Source organism: Tenrec ecaudatus, chromosome 2 (genome assembly GCF_050624435.1).
Source record: "Tenrec ecaudatus isolate mTenEca1 chromosome 2, mTenEca1.hap1, whole genome shotgun sequence".
Lineage (NCBI taxonomy): Eukaryota > Metazoa > Chordata > Mammalia > Afrosoricida > Tenrecidae > Tenrec > Tenrec ecaudatus.
The window spans coordinates 249,809,850-249,830,006 of record NC_134531.1 but is presented as its reverse complement, the minus strand read 5'-3'; the positions used below and the strand labels follow the sequence as shown (position 1 = coordinate 249,830,006).

General features: G+C 38.7%; 1 protein-coding gene across 1 annotated transcript in view; it reads left to right on the top strand.

Moving 5' to 3' along the window:
• The window catches only part of LOC142440572 (DNA replication complex GINS protein PSF1-like), a 30,102-nt gene extending 10,572 nt beyond the window's left edge, over positions 1-19,530 (top strand). Inside the window, exons 3-6 of the mRNA XM_075542935.1 lie at positions 1,118-1,216; positions 2,222-2,312; positions 10,893-11,009; positions 19,402-19,530. Of these exons, the coding sequence (XP_075399050.1) occupies positions 1,118-1,216; positions 2,222-2,312; positions 10,893-11,009; positions 19,402-19,530 (436 nt within the window). The remainder of the gene's footprint in view (positions 1-1,117; positions 1,217-2,221; positions 2,313-10,892; positions 11,010-19,401) is intronic.
• The last annotated feature ends 627 nt before the right edge of the window (positions 19,531-20,157 follow it).

The following is a 20,157-nucleotide window of genomic DNA, read 5'->3' as shown; positions in this document are numbered from 1 at the left end:
TATCAAAAGAAATCTTTTTATTTACCCACCTATAAATGTGATTTTTGTTTAGGACATTTGATGTATGTTTTTAAGTACTTGGTATTAGGTGTATTTGTGCTTAGTTTGTACAATGTAGACCATAATCTGGTACCCATAGAGTGACAGCAGATAGAAAAACCTAACAGCACAGGGTGTGCATTTTTCCTGTTTTCAGGGCCTAGTGCATTATGTGGAACAAAGCATGGTGGACCCTTTTTATATTCATCTAATTGCTTTAAAATGCTAAAGTAGATACTTACTCCTTTTGTTCTTCTGGTTTTAAAATGTGATCCATATCAAGTGTCTAAGAAGATGTGCATTTTATAGGGTGAAACTACTTCCTCTGTATATGAAAAAACCCTAAAGTATAGTAAAAAATATAGATGGGGAAATAGCAAATATTTGTTGAATGAATAAACTGCTGACTCCATGTCCAGCTACAGTAGTGTGGTGAGGATTCGGAAGTGCTCCTAGAAGCGGAGTGCTCATACAATAGAAACATCATGTAAGACCACCTTCTTCGGGCCATGATGTCAGGTTTTCTCTTACCTCAGTGAACAAATAGGACACTTGTCTTTTGAAATAATAGAAAGCAATCAGTGTGCAAAACTGTACAATACCAAATGGTTAAAGGAGATTAAATTATTATAGTATCATTGCATTGACAAGTTAGTTAACTTGGCTTTTTCTTACTTTAATCTTGTAATGTGTAAATAAAAGTTCTGAAGTAGAAGCAGCACAATTTGCTTAGGTAAACTGTTACGTACAAATAGGTAAAAATGTGTACGTGTATCAGTCCTTTGAAAAATATCATGGAAAAATTAATTTTTTTGGTTCTGTAGTGCCAGGAACTGGATTTAATGGTTTCTTGTGGGGATTGTAGGGGTGGTTGGTGGGAAACAGGAAGCTAATAACAATGAGTACAAGAAATAAGAAAATGTTCTAAAATTGATTGTAGTGGTAATTATACAGTTTTTTGTATAATTCTTAATAACTATTGAATTGTTTGATGTGAATTGTTACATGTCAATAAAACTTAAAAATTTTTGTTGTTCTGCAGTGTATTTATCCATTTTCTCTTTAATTCTCTTCCTAGTAATGAAGCAAAATCAGACAGAAGAAGCAATTTGATACCAACCATCAAATTTCGGCACTGTTCTTTGTTAAGAAATCGACGCTGCACTATTGCGTACTTGTAAGCTGCTGTGATTTTACTTGTAGTAGCAGGAAACAAAGAAGAGTTTTCCATGGGGTTTCTCAATTAAGTTTCTGGTTGATAGCAACAGATCTCAGATTTATTTATCTCTGTGGTCATGCATGGAGCCCTGGTAGCATGGTTACTTGTTGGGCTGTGATCTACATGGTCCACAGTTCAAAACCACTAGTAGTTCCGAGGGGAAAAGGCCGTGTTTCTATTCCTGTAAATAATTACAATCTCGGAAACCCACAGGGGTTTGCTATGAGTCAGCATTGGCTTGATGGAAGTGAGAGTGTTTTCAGTGTTTATGCGCTGGACTGTTAACCAGAAACAGCATTTCAAAACCACCAGCTGTTCTGCGGGGAAAAGATGAGGCTTTCTACTCTTAAAAAAGAGTTACAATCTCGGAAACTCACTGGTGCGCTTCTATCCTGTCCTTACAGTGTCAGTATGAGTCAAACAACTCCATGTGGCAGTGAGTTATTTCTTTTAAGTTTGATTTAATGTAAGCATTTTAATTTCGTTTTTCCAGTTTAAAATTTGTATTGTAAAAGATTGCACTATTCTTGAAAGCAGAGAGAATAATATAGTGAAGCTCCTGGAGTTGTCTTATAAATTTAACAATACATTTTCCATAATTTATGACATATGTATGTTAGGCTACTTAAAACTAAGTACTAAACATCAGATAACATTTTACCACTATATACTTTAGGATACATGTCTAAGAAATAAGGGCCTTTCTGATCTTTTTCCACATTACTGCTGTGTCACCATCACAGTTACGACAATGAACAGTGCTAGGGGCATCAGCCCAGTTCCTATTCCCGATTTCTGGTAGTCCCAAAGATGTCTTCTTAGAGTAGATCTATTTGCATCAGACTCTTAAAAAAAAAAAATCCACAAATGACAGTTTAATTGATAAGATCCTTGAGTCCTTACTGATAGAACAATGTCTGATTTCCTGCTTGTTTGTATGCTAATACTCTCTCAATGTCCTAGGTATGACCGGTTACTGCGGATTCGTGCACTTAGGTGGGAATATGGCAGTGTGTTGCCTAATGTTTTACGATTTCACATGTCTGCTGAAGAAGTAAGTTAGCACTTTTTCAAGTTAATGATTTTGGGAAAATACTGAGATCCTGGCTTTTTTTTTTCTACAATGATGTTTACTGGTATTTCTCTGTTTTCTGTAAATTTTCTATATTTTGTTTGTGAGAATGTGTAGAGGTAAATATAAACTACTAACTCAGCAGTTTGTATATATAATTTATTGACACATACTTTTTGAATTAAGCAACCATTCTTACCATACTTTTCTGAGTTATTCCTCACTAGCATAAACTTACTACTCCAAGATTCCTAGCTAATCTTTTGAGTTGCTATCATTTGATCCATGATTTGATCACCTTTTCAGCAATAAGTTTTCAGCGTTTTTTAAGCAGTTAGTACTTACTGCGATAGGCATGGGAAGTATAAAACCAAACTCATTACTCTCAAGTCGATTGTGACTAAAACTGCCTCAGAGGTTTATAAGGCTATACATTATTTTTGTTTTGAACTGTCTTATTTGGCACATAATCCATATACACTATCAATCTTTATGGAAACCAACTGCCATATTTTTCTCTTACAGAGTAGCTAAGTGGATTCAAATTGCCAACCTTTCCATTAATAGTGACAAATGTAGCAACTGCCACTGGGGTACCCTCCTGGAAGGGAGTAGTAGTAAGTAATTCTAGTGCTACAGGGAAAACTGACAAACAATAAAAAAAGGAGTTTCTTTTATTTATTAGTGATTCATCAGTGGAGTTGAAAAGCCGACATTATTCTTAGGAGATATGTAGTTTTCTAGTCAGCATGAATAAATATTCAGAATAAGATGAGTATTTGTCACTGAAGGTAGGGTGCTAGACCAGTATTTCAAGATAGAACATTAGAGTCAGAACACTTGGTTTCAACTCCTGACACTGCTTTCTAATCTTGGGCAAGTAACCTCATTGCTCTGTGTTCACTCCTTTATTTACAAAATGGGGTCATAGTGTGTCCTACTACAGCCTTGGTTCTCAACCTTCCTAATGCCACGACCCTTGAATAGAGTTCCTCATGTTGTGGTGATCCCCACTCTTAAAATCATTTTTGTTGCTACTTCATAACTGTAATTTTGCTACTGTTGTGAATTATAATGTAAACATCTGATATGTAGGATATATTTTTAGTTTACAAATTGAACATATTTAAAGCATAGTGATTAATCACAAAAATAGGTAATTATATCTTGTGAAATACTGATTTCTAATTATAAATAAATGAAATTTTGTCTTGAAGCATGGTGTAGCATGAGTAACAGTCTTAATATAACAATAGTGAACTACATTGCTACATTTTGCGACAGTGTGCGTAAAAAGCCAGAAGGTTGAGATAGTTTCTTTCTCACTAGATCAGAAATTCTCCAGACAGTCTTTGCAAGAGCACAAGATCATCTTCCACAACAAATCTACTTCTTTATTTAGACTTGATAACAAACAAGCTGGAAAACCCTGTTTCACAAAGATAAGTTGTTGGAAATGGAAGAAAAAGGTGCAACACAGTCTCCGACAGAACAGGACCTGACTGCAAACACTTGATCCAGAATTTTGTAACTGGCATTGTAGAGAAATCAGTTCTCGCTGCATCGCTGTTAGTTCAATAAACGTCTCTTGTGCTATCTCAGGAACATCTTCAACTTTGACTGCAAATGGGCTTCTGGCAAGTGCAAATGAGGTGTCGGGTAGATTTGGAAAGTACGATGAAATTTCATCTGCAAGCATATGCAAGTGTTCTTTCACAGAAATTGTAATCCTTTTGTCTGGTTCAGTGTCATGTTCTTCAAAGAAAACAGATAGGGTAGGCATGTAAATTTTATTTTCTTTTTATTATTTTTTTGGTAAATTTTATTTTCATCCAATTTTTTCCCCCAAAGCTGATGTTTCCTTTGGAATGATCAGATATTTTCAGATAAATCAAGGCATGTTGCATTTTGTCCTTGCAGTAATAAATTGTAACTCATTCAAGATGGCAAAGATGGCAATCAAACTATTTTCTGTATCTCACTTTTATCGCTGCAAAATGCTTTGAACTGCGGTCATGTTTTCTGATAAAAAACGTTTTGAGTTCATCACCATGCTCAAAAACACCTTTTAAAACTTTTCCTCTGGACAACCGTCTCACTTCAGTTGCGAAAGCAGTAGACTGTTTAAAGTGCTCGCCTTTACAAAATTGACAGAATTTATGATGCTTCTCATTACTTCTTGTAACTCTTTTGGCCGTGTATTTGTTGCTAATATTTTCTGAGGAGTTATACAGTGAGTTCCGGTGACTTTCGGTGACTCAGTACCAAACGTTGAAATTCAGATTGACATCCTAGCATAGTGGAGCATCATCTGCAAACACCACAAACCTTTTCCCAAGAGATCTTATGCTCTTTCAGAATGAACCAACTATCAAATACATCACGTGTAGTAGTTGCCATTTTAAGAGGTTTGCAAAAAAAGAAACTCATATTTAAAGTCGCCATCATTAATATGCCTCAGGTAAACAGTAACTGTGAACAGTTTGCAACGTCTGTAGATTCATCACGCTGGATGCTAAATATTGGAAGTGGAGCAGATTTACTTTCCTGGATTATCTGATCAAGAATATCAGCAGCCTTGTCTGCTATTCTTCTGCAGGCAGTGTCATTTGATAAGAAAATTGCGCTCAATTTTGTAACAAATTCATCTCTGATCATAACTCGAACAATTTACTGGCCCCTGGAAACAGTGAATCCTCAGCAATGGTGTAGGGTTTCATAGCGCTGGTGATTCTGAGTGCCACCAAATATGAAACTTCAATGACTGCTACGTTTTGTTTGTGGTACTTGCCACCAGTGTCAAGTCTGGCTTTCTTGAGTTTATCATCAGCTTTGCTTTTAAAATAGTTGGTATCCTTGCCAGCAAAGCTCGGATATTTGCTATCAAAATGGCATATTAGTTTGTTCAGCTTCATAGATTCAACTAATAGAACTTCACAACAAGTAAGACATTGTAGTTTCTCAGTTCCTGCTGTCATTGAAGTAAAACCATACCATAAAAAATCCTCACTATCTTTTCTTAACGTTCTTCTACATGATCCATTGTCATGGGATGGTTGGCTAATGAAAATAATATATAACCATAGCTTTAATAATACAAAAGATGGCTCTCCCTCCTCCACCACTGCCACCTCCTCCTGCTGTTCCTGCAGCTGCCTGTGTGCTCGTTTGGTGCGGACCTGGTACCTCTTTTGAGAAGACTTCAGCATTCACCCTGGCCAACAAAAAACTCAAGGGAGGAGTCAAGACTGAGAACAATGATCAGATTAACTTGAAGGTGGTAGGGCAGGATGGTTCTGTGGTGCAGATTAAGATTCAGAGGCACACCCACTTAGTAAGCTAATGGAAGCCTATTGTGAACAGGGTTTGTCAATGAGTCAGATCTGATTTGATTCGACAGACAGCCAATCAATGAAACAGACACACCTGCACAGTTGGAAATGGAGGATGAAGATACAATTGATGTGTTCCAGCAGCAGACAGGAGGCATCTTCTAAGGGAGCCTGCTCCTTTCCTCCAGAACTCTCTTCCAGCCGACCAAGAATCCATTCTCGATTAGAAAACCACAGTTTGATTCCACCACCTCCTGACAACTACAGTATAGTTTTCTCTTTATTTCATTTCCCCTTCCTCATTCCTTTATTGTACACAAAGTAACTGGTGCATGTACACAAGCATATTAAATTTTTCCCTTTGTTTATTTATTCGTTTACTAAATCACCAATGGTATGTTTTGATCAACATCAGGTGGAGATGGGATGGGGAAAACACTGGTTCTGTGAAAGCTCCCCTTCTCCATCAGTGGCTTGCTCATTCAGCTTCTCTCTTTGTATTTCAGTAGGTTATTTTGCTCTCACTGTTTAACAAAAACAAAAAAAATGACATGAAAAAAATCCTTGCATGCCTTGTTCGATTGAAGAATTTTTATGTTTTTCATTTATCATTGTAAAACCAAGGACAGTTTTATAACATTTTTGTATGTAGCTATTACATGTAGGGCAATCTGTCTTTAAGTAGGCGTAAATTACTCTCAATGAAGCCTAGATAGTTTTCCCTTCAAGTCAAGCGCCTTGTTTAAATTTCTTATTTAAGAAAAAATAGTACTAAAGATGATACATGGCAAAATTTAGTCAATACAGTTTATTAAAATTTCCTATGATTTAACATTCTCTATGTTGTGTTTTTACATACCTGTTACTATCACAAGGAGCAGTATTCACATCAACCACAGCTGAATATAAAAAGACCAATCAGCATCCAGATAAAGTTCCCATGGTACAGATATCGATTTTTTGCAGTAGTTTATGATTTTACCCAGGAATAATAATTCATGAAGTGTCATTTACCACCAATACTGCTGCTTTTAACACTGTCGCTGCTTTTAACACAGTAGCTGCTTTTAACACAGCAGCTGCTCTCTACGCATGTGTGACTTGTCCACATAAACACATTGTGGTGCCAACCCTGTCACATCCACCTTTATTTGCACAAGTTGAATGTGATGGGGTTGTCTGATTATGTCATTACGCTGCGTACACGTATGTGGGCAGACCCTCCTGGAGATGGATAGAGGAGCAGTGACTTGGTTCCTAAGACCATTGGAAATACATGTTTTCCAATGGTCTTAAGTGACTCCTGTGAAAGGGTCCTTTGACCCCAAAAGAGGTCGTAACCCACAGGTTGAGAACTGCTGTATTAACAGGGTTGTTACAGGATGATTAAGGCTGCCCATTTGGAACATAGCATAGAACGGAATGTGATCAATGCTGTTATTGTGTGAGTTTGGTATAGTATATCACTTATGAAAGAAAGTGTTAGTCTGGGTTGACTAGAGGAACAGTCATACACTCATGTGTATAAGAACTTTATATAAAAGAGCAATTATATATTGAGAAAACATCTCAGCCCAGTTCAGATCAAGTTCCTAAGTCCGATATTAGCCTATATGTTCGGTACTAGTCGATAAATTCCTCTTTAGATTCACAGTATATGTAATGATGCCAAATGCAGGAATATCGCAGGCCAGTGGGTAGAAGGTCTTGTGGATCCAGTGGCAGTGTATGCATTTCAGTGTTGGCACGGGTCTCCTCCAGCTCTCTGACTGTCTCAGCGCAGAAAAGGAAGGCAGAGAGACTGGGTTTGATCTCCATTGAGCTACTTATTTCTGTCATGCCTCAAAATGAGGTCATCAAGCTGCAATTTTATTGACAGGCTGACAGGATATAATGTAATTGCCACGGCATGTATTCAGTAAATTTGCCATGAGTTTTATAAACAATTTACTTGCTAACTGCATTTAAAAAATTTAACTTGAGTTTAATTGACATAATTCATATACCACACAACCCAGTGGTTTAAATATATTAAAAAGAGCTGTGCAGTTATGATCTCCATCAATTTTAGAACATTTTCTTCAGTCTTAAACTAACCATTTGCCCCAGCCTGCCCTGTCCTAACCCAAAGAAACTGAATCCATTTATAGTCTTCACAGTAACTAAGTCCTATCCTAGATTTTATTTAAAGAAAATCATATGCGTATGGATTGTGATAAGAGTTGTATGAGCCCCTAATAAAATGTAAAACACAAAATAAAAAAAAAAACCTAACTATCCTAAGTCATCATGGCAAAATATTGAATGCTCAATAAACCACTGAAAACTCCAAAAAAAAAGAAAGAAAATCATATGCAAAAAAAACAGCCCTCAATCCAAAAGAAAATATAAAAACTAGAACAAATTTAAAAGGGACCAAAAGAGAAAAACAATAACGTTAAAAATTATCTGTGTTAATCTACTTTCCAATGCACTCAGTGTATAACAAGACTATTTCCATTCTTTGTTCATGGTCTAAGGAGATTCACTGGAGGCTTAATCTGTGTGGGAACTGTGCAAATGGAGTTTGGGCTTCCACTGTCATCCGCAGTCTGCTCAGGTTTTAATCTCTAATACCATTGCCTCCTCTGATCTTGAATTGCTAAGTACATTTCCATGCTTTATTTTTATTCTGTTCATGTTCTGGAGAAAGAAACAAAGTACCTCAGCTTCTTGAGGGAACTACTAAATAATTACGTTACCAGTTAATTTTTCAGGTTCTTTTTCCATGGTCTTTGTGCCGGAATCTTACATTAAGTGGACTTGAGGGGTGCCTCTTTATTATGGTGAAATGAACAGAACATGTTCTTTCTCTAATAACAATAGCTATAGTATTTTTTTAAAAACATAGAGTGTTTAAGAGTAATAGTTCTTGTAGGATTTTATCTTAAAATTTAAGTAACCAATAGATGAGGATTTTATTTTAAACATAAATACATGAACTTGTCGTGCATAAACTTTTTTAGTTTAGTACAAGGTAGTCATGACAAGGCACACAAGTAAGACTTCAAGATGCTGATTTTCGAACCAGAAAATTATAATTAACAATTATAATGTTAGTCTTGAGATTAGATTTCCATACTTTAGACTTCATTTTGACCTTGAGTTCAATGGAAATCCCTTATAGCTGGGGTCCAAATTCAGTGTTAATAGAGTCTCTACAAGGTCTAGTCTATGGAGAGAATCACTGCCTCTGCCTTTTCCTTCTCAGAGCATAAACCGAAATTCAGTTTCTATATGTGAACATTTCACTTTGAACTCACCGATAAGGGATAGGTGATGCCATCTTTAACAAAGATTAGTGTATTATTTTTTTCCATGAAGGTAGACAAATAGTAGTTTACAAGTTAGAGACTCCAAGACACTTTAGAGAGAGATAATCTTATGTCATAATTTCTTTTTTAAAAATCATTTTATTGGGGCTCATACAACTATTATCACAATCCATACATACATACATTAATTGTGTAAAACACCCACTGCCATTGACTTTTAACAATCCTTAAGGATGAGCAAAGTAGAACTGGCTCTTTAGGTTTCTGAAGCTATATTTCTTTATAGGAGCAGAAATCCCCTTTCTCCCTAGGTGTAACTGGTTGAGTCAAACTGTTGACCTTGGCTTTAGCCAACACATAACCCAATACTAACCAACATAGTAGTGGTGGGTGCCTTCTCGTCAGTTCCGCCTCATAGTGGCCCTGTCTAGATCAGCATGAAGTACTACTGGACTCTGCATCCTCACAATTGTTATGTTTGAACCCATTGTTGAGTTACCGTATCAATTCATCTCCTTGAGTTGTTTTTGTTTTTCCCACTGACTTTGCACTGTACCAAGTATTGTGTCGTTTTCTAAGGACTGGTCTCCTGAAAACATGCCCAAAACTTGTGAGACAAGTCTTGCCATACTCATCTCCAAGGATCAGTCTGGCTGTGATCTTCCGAGACAGATTTGTTTGTTCAGTTAGCAGTCCATGGTACTTTCGGTGCTCTTTGCCAACATGCTAATTCAAAGGCATCTATTCTTTGGTCTTTATTAATTGTTGTCCAACTTTCATATGCTTATGAGGCAATGGAAAATCCCATGGCTAAGGTCAATGGAAAATCCCATGGCATTGCTCAGTCCTCAAAGTGTGACATCCTTGCTCTTCATCACTTTAAAGTAGAATTTCAGAAATCCAAAATATGTTTAGTGAAAGAAATTTGTCACAAAATAATAAATACTGTGTGGATCTATTTAAAGTACAAATAATGAACAGCACTAAACTAGTGTTTTAGGGATGCATTCTTGGGTGATAATGTAAAATTTTCAGAATGGAACAAAATGATAAGTCTCCATTTTGGGGCTGAGGATGTGTTACTCCTTGACCAGGCTGTTTCTTAATAATGTCATTAACCTGTACATCTTTGTTTTGCCTACCTTTCTGTAATTATACATAAATAAGATTCTGAGGAGATTGCAACTAATGTCACAAAACAAAATATATATAAATTATTGTATAAAACATGAGTTTTCTCTGTAAACTTTCACCCTAACCATAATAGACTTTAAAAAATAACAAATGCCTTTTATTATTATTTCCTTCCCCCAGCCCTTTGGCAACTCTTAATCTACTTTTTTACATTTATAGAATTCCGATGACTGACTTTCCTACAAATGCAGTCGTAAAATAATGTGACCTCTTGCGCCACTTTACATGTGATAAAGGTTTACCCTTGTCAGATACAACTTAGAACTGAATTCCAAAGTAAGCCTCACTATCTTCTATTGTGTGCACTCCTCATTTTGCTTGTCCTTCCTTCTCTTTGGGGACATTTGCATTGTCTGCTCAAGCATGTTGTTCCATTCTTATAAAAAGAGTCCGTGCAGTATTTAAAGCGACCATAACTGAATCATGTGTTTTTCGTAGTGTTGTTTCTGGTTGAATGGTTTTTTTAGATCTGTGCTTAGGTCTACTGGTTTGTAAGCTATGTGATAACAAGAATTTTGTCTGTTTTGGTTGAATGCTCCATCCTAAGTGCACAGACAGTTCCTGACTCGTAGAAGACAACCATTAATGTTCGCTATATAAATACAGGAATGCCACACTCATGATCTACATGGGCGTATGTGCTGTTTGAAGTCACGATTACACAATGTTGGCAAGCTTGTTTTCTTTGTCACTTGGTAAAAAGACCATTTTTCTGTTTTCAGATAGAATGGTTCAATTGTTATAAGAAGTCCCTTGCTACTTACATGAGGTCATTGGGAGGAAATGAAGGTTTGGACATAACACAGGATATGAAGCCTCCCCAAAGCTTATATATTGAAGTAAGTTTTACCTCTTGAGAATGGATTTTATTGAATGTGTGGATTATGCTCCTATTATGTAAGAAGGAGATATGAATATAGTTTTGTTAGGTGCCACCAAGTCCTATTCATAGTAACTAGATGTACAACAGAATGAAACACTGCCTTGCCCCGCACCCTCTTCTCAAACATTGCTGTTTGAGCCCATTATTGCAGTCATGGTGTCAATGTGTACCACTGAGAGGCTTCCTCTTTTTGACCATCCAGGGACTTGCCATCCAGATGACATATACACGGAGTCGGCCTCTTTAAGGGGCACTCCCGCTGTAGCTCTTCCAGCATAGCTTTGTTTGCTCTTCTGGCTGTTGATGTTTTGTCAGTGCTTTTCTGCGATATCATAATTCATAGTTATCAATTCACCTCTGTCTTATTCATTGTTCACCTTTCATATACATATTAGGTGATTAAAAAATAGCATGGCTGGGGTCAGATAAACCGAGGACTAGTTTTCATAGTTTTACTGAGATAAAAGGACCCCTGGTGGTACAGTGGTTACACATTGGGTTGCGATCAGCATGGTCCGCAGTTCAAAACCCACAAAAACTCTGTCCCTTGACTCCACCCCTTGAGGGATAAGATGGGGTTCCTGCCAGGTCTAGAGGCCAGGTGTGTGGATTTCTCACCCAATGGGGGGGGGGGGGGTTAAATTAAACCTCTCAAGTCTACTTTGAGATTGGTGCGGGAAGTGCTAGGCTTCTCTTTCCCCCTTGCCCCCTAATTGTGTTGTTTTGCTAACACATTTACTGCTTGGGGGTGGCAAGGTGAGGAATGTTGAGCAAGGGCTGGTGGAACTGTAGAACAAAGCAAAAGTTAAGCTTGGCTAGTGACTGTCTGCACCAAGCTGACTCTGCAAAGCTGTTCTTCACCAGAGGACAGCAAGCCAAGAGGCTTGGTCAGCTGGGTTAGCTCAGGGACCAGAAAAAATTGGCTATGCCAGGCAGGAGGGACGCTTCCCCAGCGTGTGGACAGCCTATAACAAAGAGGGGAATCTGTTAGTAGTTGCTACTGCTCTCTCAGTTTAAGAAGCTTGGATGTACTTCATATTGAGATTCTCTTCCATGAAGTTTAGGATATCGCTCCTAGTGGACCTTCTCTATAATTGCTGAGAGTTGTCCGAGTTTGTTGTCTGACAGTCATTTTGCTGACTCTGCTGCTCTTTAACACTTTAAAGAAGTCTTTTGCAGCATTTATCTCATGGCTTGATTTCTTCACTAATTCCATGAATGTTGATTATGCATTGAAATAAATGAAATCCGTGTCAATTTATTTTTTTCTCTTTTTATCATTGTGTTTATTGGCCCGAGCATGAGGCTTTTTTTTTCCATCGAGCCATAATCCCTACAGAAAGCTTTAGTCTCAGTTCTTCATTAATGTGTTGAATCCTCTTAGCTTTCCATAAGCAAAGTTGTATCATATGCATATCACAAGGTCTCTGCTTTTACACTGGACATTTTAATACTTTCATATTGAAAGTTACTACCACTAAGGAAGTACTTACCAAGGAGCTTCAAATGTTTCTGGGACTTTTTTCAGTTTTTAAATTCCATATTTGCACACACTTGAAGTCCCTGTCATATAGTTGTCATTTTGTTACTTGTTAAGTGGGTTATCCTCTCTTTGCTCCTCATTTCTTCCAGTAGTACCACGTACTTTGGCGCTTAGTTAATTTTTGGATTTTGAACCATCTTTATTATCCTCTTTTGTATACTTTTGAATATTGAATAAAGAAGACTAAAGAAAAATGTTTGCATTCAACTTAGGTGTTGGCTAAATATGTTAGGTAGCCAGAATAGGGGCCATAAAGGGGGAGTGTTAGTCTGGGTAGACAAGAGAAACAAATTCATAGAAACTCATGTTTATAAGAAAGAGGTTTATATAGAAGAACAACTGAATATTGCGAAAACGTCCCAGCCCAGTCCAGGTCAAGTCCGTGAGCCCAATATTAGCCCATATGTCTGATACCAATCTGTAAAGGCCTCGTCAGACTCACGAAACATGCAATGACTCCGATTGCAGGACGATCTTGAACCAGCGAGTAGAAAGTTTTTGGATCCAGTAGCATTGTAAACATCTCAGCGCTGGCAGGGTTCTTCTCTATGTAGCTTCTCTGGCTCCAGAGGTCTGTTGCATCAGGGTAGGTCTGTGTGGCTTTCCCAGCTACCAGGACGTAGTGCCATGTGTCTTGCCAGTAGAGCATCTCCAAGGAAGTGAGCTGAGAGAGAGAAGCGTCTCCTGTTTAAGGAGGAAATACTGGAGTTCCCAGAATTCTCAGGCGAAGGCAATGCCCACACAGAGGCCTCACTGGCTATCCTGATTGACCAACTAGACTCCACCACTTCACTCTTAATCCTCTCAAGTCCCAAATTGACATCAGATTACATAAGCACCACAAGGGGGTTGTCTCCGCACTAACTGCATAAGGCTAAAGCAAAAGGATTGGACGAAATCAGGCATCCGTTAAATTTTAGAACAATCAAACTGAGCATGCTCAGACAAGAGCTCCCTCCGCCCCGAGGGGAGGTCCACCAGGGCACACAGATTAGGCTCAGTTACATTACCTCACACAGGTGGGCCTAAACTCAAGCCAGTGGAACCAACCAATACCTTCAACCATGCTTCCCCCAGCCGTTGTGGAGAGGAGGGAATAAAGACCCTGCCTTGACTTCCTTCCATTCCAGCATTCTCCACAAGTGGGGGGTGGGAGCCCTTTTGGCCCCTGGGATTTCCTGGTTCCACGTGCTGGGTTACGTGTTCCTGTTCTTTCTATGTGTTTTTTCCCCATTCAGCAGTGAACCCATGTGCAGTTCTGCGGATCCTTGTATGCTTTCTTAAAACAATGTGTATTTTTTGAGGCTGTAATACCTGAAACTTCCCTTTTCCCCATAAAATCACTTGGATTACAAACCTGCTTCTGCTGTGTGAATTCTTTCAGGTACCTGAATCCAGGAACCTAACACCTTTTTCTCTATATTGCTTCATCTTGCAATCTACTCTCCTTGTATTTCAATCTAAAGGAATGTCTCAACATTCCCTCAGGTTTTATTTGTTTTCTTGAATTTTATCCTCATTTATAAAGGAAAGTTTTGCTGGCTATAGGAATCTTGGATGGCTGTTCATTTCTTTCATTATTTTAAATATGTGACTCTATTACCTCCTGGTTTCCAGGGTTTCTATATATGTAAATTGGTACTTCATTTTATTTGATATTGTCAAGATTTTATCTTTTTTTTAAAGAGTTTGATGATAAGATATTTTGGTGTGGATCTCTCAGGCTTTCTTCTGATTTGGAAATTCTTAAGTGTCATTGATATGTACATTCTTGTCCTTTGTCAAGTTTTGGTAATGTTCTGCTGTTGTCTATTAAGTTTTATTTAGTTACCCTTTGCCCTCTTCTGGGACTTCCATAATATTTGCATTGATTTGCTTGATGGTGTTCCTTGGGATCATGTTTCTTTACTTTTGTTCCTCAGACTCAATAAGCTGTTCTGTTCTTCTGCTAACTCAAATATCCTGTTGAGTTATCCAGTAACGTTGTTTCTCTTATTTGTTAGTGCTAGTAATTGGATTGGCTTCTTTAAATGTAGGAAGACATATCAGAGGGCCGTATTTGACTTTCTCTGGCTTCACTGTTTCCATGAGGCAGAGTTCAGACATGCCTCCATCCTTCATCCTTCAATATCTATTCTGACACCACCCACTCCTCCCTCACACACTGCCTTTCTGTCGGGTTCAATTATCGGTCCCAGTTGGCCTCACAGAACTCACAGACAATATTCACAATTTAGTGGGCTTATTAAGGAAGGTAACTAGTTACCACAAGTCAGCATCAGGAAACAGTAAGTGTACCTCTCCTGTCATCCAGCAGTCATGTCAGTCTTTAGTCCTTAGCCTCTCAGTCACATAGTCCCTTTGCCTCTTTGGGCCAGAAAGGCAGCCCACTGCTCTGCCTCAAAGTATCATAGTCTCAGTATTGCTCCTCTGTTTTATGTCATGGACGCCTTGCCTCAGCTCTGGTCTTGGCCTAGTCCCTCTGTTCTGTCCCATGGTCTCTGTGATGCAGCCTTTGATGCCTCCATCTCAGTCTCTACCACTTCAGACAAAGATCTCAAGTATGTCCCACTAGGGCCTCTTACACCTTGATGGTCCAGCATTTCTCTGTGTTCCTGCTTCTGAGATGGCTTTTCCACATAACCATCCCTCCAAAATGGGATTTTAACCATAGCCATATAGGCTAGAATTGATAATACAATGCATAAGAGATGATTGCTAGATGGGCCTTATTCATTGACTACATCTCTTCATCTCTTTCTTAGGATCCCTGCTGGCATTGTAGGATAGGCATTGATTGGACTGCTAACCATAAGGTTCCAGAACCAAACTCTCTGGTATGGAGTCAATGCTGATTCCTAGGGATCCCCTATGGGTTTCTGAGTAGAAAGCCCAGGCTTTCTCCTACTGGTACTGGTAGTTTTGAACTGTCGACCATGCAGATTGCAACCCAGTGATTAACTGCTGTACCACCAGGGTTCTGAGGTTCTTACGGTCCAAATTTACCAACTGTTGCTCAGGGGAAAGATGAGACTCTTAGTTTCTGTAAGGATTTACAGCCTTGGAAAACCAATATAGGGTCATTGTGAGTTAGAATCAACTAGAGGGCGGTGATAGAATCTCTTTATAGATATTTTAATTTATGTATATATATATTGCTAACCCAGTTTTCTTTTGTTCTTTGGGCCTGTTTTTTTTCCTAATTGTTTTATTAGGGGCTCATAGAACTCTTATCACAATCCATATATATACGTACATCAATTGTATAAAGCACATCTGTACATTCTTTGCCCTAATCATTTTTTTTACATTTTATTAGGGGCTCATACAATTATTATCACAATCCACACATATACATACATCAATTGTGTAAAGCACATTCCTACATTCTTTGCCCTAATCATTTTGAAAGCATTTGCTCTCCACTTAAGCCCTTTGCATTAGGTCCTCTTTTTTTCCCCCCTCCCTCCCTTGCCCCCCCTCCCTCATGAGCCCTTGATAATTTATAGATTGTTATTTTGTCATATCTTTCCCTATCCGGAGTCTCCCTTACCCCCCGCCCCCCCACCCTTCTCTGCCGTCCGTCTCCCAGAGAGGAGGTCACATGTCGATCCTTGTAATCAGTTCCCCCTTTCCAACCCACTCACCCACCACTCTCCCAGCATTGCCCCTCATACCATTGGTCCTGAAGTTTTCATCCACCCTGGATTCCCTGTGCTTTCAGCTCCCATATGCACCAGTGTAGAATTAGGATCATGGTAGTTGGGGGGAGGAAGCATCCCGGATCCGGGGGAAAGCTGTGTTCTTTTTTTTTTTTCTTTCTTTTTTTACATTTCTTTAGTGGCTCATACAACTCTTATCACAATCCACACATATACATACATCAATTGTATAAAGCACATCCCTACATTCTTTGCCCTAATCACTCTCAAAGCATTTGCTCTTCACTTTAACTTTGCATCAGGTCCTCTTTTTTTTCTCCCCTCCCTCATGTGCCCTTGGTAATTTATACATTGTTATTTTGTCATATCTTTCCCTATCCGGAGTCTCCTTTACCCCCCCCCCACCCTTCTCAGCCGTCTGTCTCCCAGAGAGGAGGTCACATGTGGATCCTTGTAATCAGTTCCCCCTTTCCAACCCACTCACCCTCCACTCTCCCAGCATTGCCCCTCATACCAATGGTCCTGAAGTTATCATCCACCCTGGATTCCCTGTGCCTCCAGCTCCCATATGCACCAGTGTACAACCTCTGCCCTATCCAGTCCTGCAAGGTAGAATTCGGATCATGGTAGTTGGGGGAGGAAGCATCCAGGATCTGGGAGAAAGCTGTGTTCTTCATCGGTACTGCATCGCACCCTGACTGACCCATCTCCTCTCCTAAACCCCTCTATGAGGGGATCTCCAGTGGCCGACAAATGGGCTTTGAGTCTCCACGCTGCACTTACCCCTTCATTCACTATGGTGTGTGTGTGTGTGTGTGTGTGTGTGTGTGTGTGTGTGTGTGTAAAATTAAAAACTTTTATACAATAGCCTATACTCCAGGATAAAGTGTAGCTATCTGCTTTATACTCCTCCTGGATCATTGCAGTATCCCCACTTTGGGAAACACTGCTATAGAGGGACAGGAGTATGGAAATACTTATAGTGCCCTCTCTGCAACAAACTTTGATTCACAGTTTTAAGGTAATAGTGATGTGTGAGCTGAACTATATTAAGCTTATATTTTATAGGTCAAAAATGATTGGATGTTGGCACTTTAATTTCAAGCATCTTAATGTAATCTAACATTCCATCTTCCATAAATTTTGTTTTATTTTTAAAATACTAAATGAAAATTAATTGATTGCTAAGTTACTGTGTAAGCAAAATGAAAGAGCATGAAACTGAATCTTTTAAATGTATTTTTAAGTATTCCTGAGAAACAAGAGATTGGAAGACTTGATTTCCTTTGAAAAACAGTTTGTTCACTCACTCAATGCATGAATATCTCCTTTTATTAAATTGGAACTCTATGATGCTCACTCTCCCGACACAACGGCTGGAGCCAAAGTGGGTGAACAAGTAAATGTGGTGAAGAAAGCTGATGGTGCCCGGCTATCAAAAGAGGTAGTGACTGGGGTCTTAAAGGCTTGAAGATAAACAAGCGGCCATCTAGCTCAGAAGCAACAAAGTCCACATGGAAGAACACACCAGCCTGTGTGATCGAGTGGTCCCGAAGGGATCAGTTACCAGGCATCAAAGAACAAAAAATCATATCATTGACTGCACACCTCCATGATAGGATCGCTGAAGACAAATGGGTGCATAAGCAAATGTGGTGAAGAAAGCTGATGGTGCCTGGCTATCAAAAGAGATAGTGTCTGGGGTCTTAAAGGCTTGAAGGTGAAAAAGCGGCCATCTAGCTCAGAAGCAAAAAAGCCCACATGGAATAAGCACACCGGCCAGTGCGATCGCGAGGTGCCAAGGGACCAGGTATAAGGCATCATGCAAAAAAAAAAGATATGTGTGTATGTATGTGTGCATGTGTGTATATGTATATATGTATATGTATATATGTATATATATACCATATTAAATGAAGGGGGAAGTGCAGAGTGGAGACCCAAGGCCCAAGTGTCGGCCAATGGAGATCCCCTCATAGAGGGGTTTAGGAGAGGAGATGGGTTAATTAGGGTGCGAGGTAGTACCGATGAAGAACACAACTTTCCTCCAGATCCTGGATGCTTCCTCCCCCCAACTACCATGATACGAATCTACCTTGCAGGGCTGGATAGGGCAGAGGCTGTACACTGGTACATATGAGGGCTGGAGGTACAGGGAATCCAAGGTGGATGATACCTTCAGGACCAAGGGTGAGAGGGACGATGCTGGGAGAGTGGAGGGTGAGTGGGTTGGAAAGGGGGTACTGATTACAAGGATCCACATGTGACCTCTTCCCTGGGAGAGGGACAGCAGAGAAGGGGGGTAAGGGAGACTCCGGATAGGGCAAGATATGACAAAATAACGATGTATAAATTACCAAGTGCACACGAGGGAGGGGGGAAAGGGGAGGGAGGGGGAAAAAATAAAAAAGAGGACCTGATGCAAGGGGCTTAAGTGGAGAGCAAATGCCTTGAGAATGATTGGGGCAAGGGAATGTATGGATGTGCTTTATACAATTGATGTATGTATATGTATGGATTGTGATAAGAGTTGTATGAGTCCCTAATAAAATGTAAAAAAGGAAAAGAGAAAAATATGATTAGGGCAAAGACTCTACAGATGTGCTTTATACAATTGATGTATGTATATGTATGAACTGTGATAAGAATTGTATGAGCCCCAATAAATTGTTAAAAAGAAAAACAGTTTGTTTTTAGATGTATGTTCTTTTATCCTGATGGATTATGGGAAGGATCTGGTCAATCTAGTTGAGGTAAAATGCTCTTTTCTTTCTTGTTTGCCACTGTTATGTCCCTCATTTTTATTCCTTCTGATTAATATAGTGCATTGTTTGAGAGGAAAACGTCCAACTATGTAGTCTCCTTTTATCTAAATCCCTGGTTTCCTTATTGGTAATACCATCCATGTATACATTTGCAAAGCTTATGTTTCCCTTCCCGGTGACGTAGGAAATTGAGATCTTTAGGTTTAGGACCACAGTAAATATCTGGGAATAGTAAGGGTCCTAAGTACACAGAGGAGGAAACAGACACATAAAATACAGTACTTTTACTGTTCGGGCATTTATATAATCCCACTTCATGTTATGATCACTGCATATTTTAAAAGGTAATTTGGATAAAATATCTGATTTTCTTTTCAGGTACGGTGTCTAAGAGACTATGGAGAATTTGAAGTTGATGATGGTACCTCTGTGATACTAAGAAAAAACAGCCAGGTATTTATTGTCTTAAGAATGTATACTTTGAACTTCAATAAAAGTATTGAATGAAGAAAATGTTCGAATCAATAGTAAAATAATTACCTTGTGATGACAATTTATAGCACAGGCATTATGTTTAATATAGATCACCTTGTTTTGTACTTTTTGTAAATGTTAAGACTTACAAATATTGAATATACAATGGACTGCAAAAAGTGGGAAAATTCCATTCTGTGATTCCATTTATCTACCATGTGTTCTAAGCAATGTACTAGTAAAATTTTTATCTATTAATTACAAACAGATATAATTTTTATGAGTATATTACTTGGGCTTTGTTTGTTGTTTTTTCATTCTCTTTTGTTTTGTTTTTTCTATAGCACCTATATCTTTAGTGACTTCTTTAAGCATTAAAGAGGGCCACATCCTAAGAACGCATAGTTCTTAGATTGGGGCTAGATTTAAATGGGAGCACAAAATCCATTCACATATCTGTGGTTTATATATGTCTCTGGTTCACTTTAGAAACAACATTATCATTTTATGATAACGAAAACTTTTCAAACCATCTTCCTGGGACATAAGGTAACGATAGTGTTATTCATTTAGCTAATGATACAGAATTTAAAACACGGTTGAGAAAAGCATATAGAAGTATAGGCTGGTTTCAGACATCAATTCATGCTCGAATTGTTG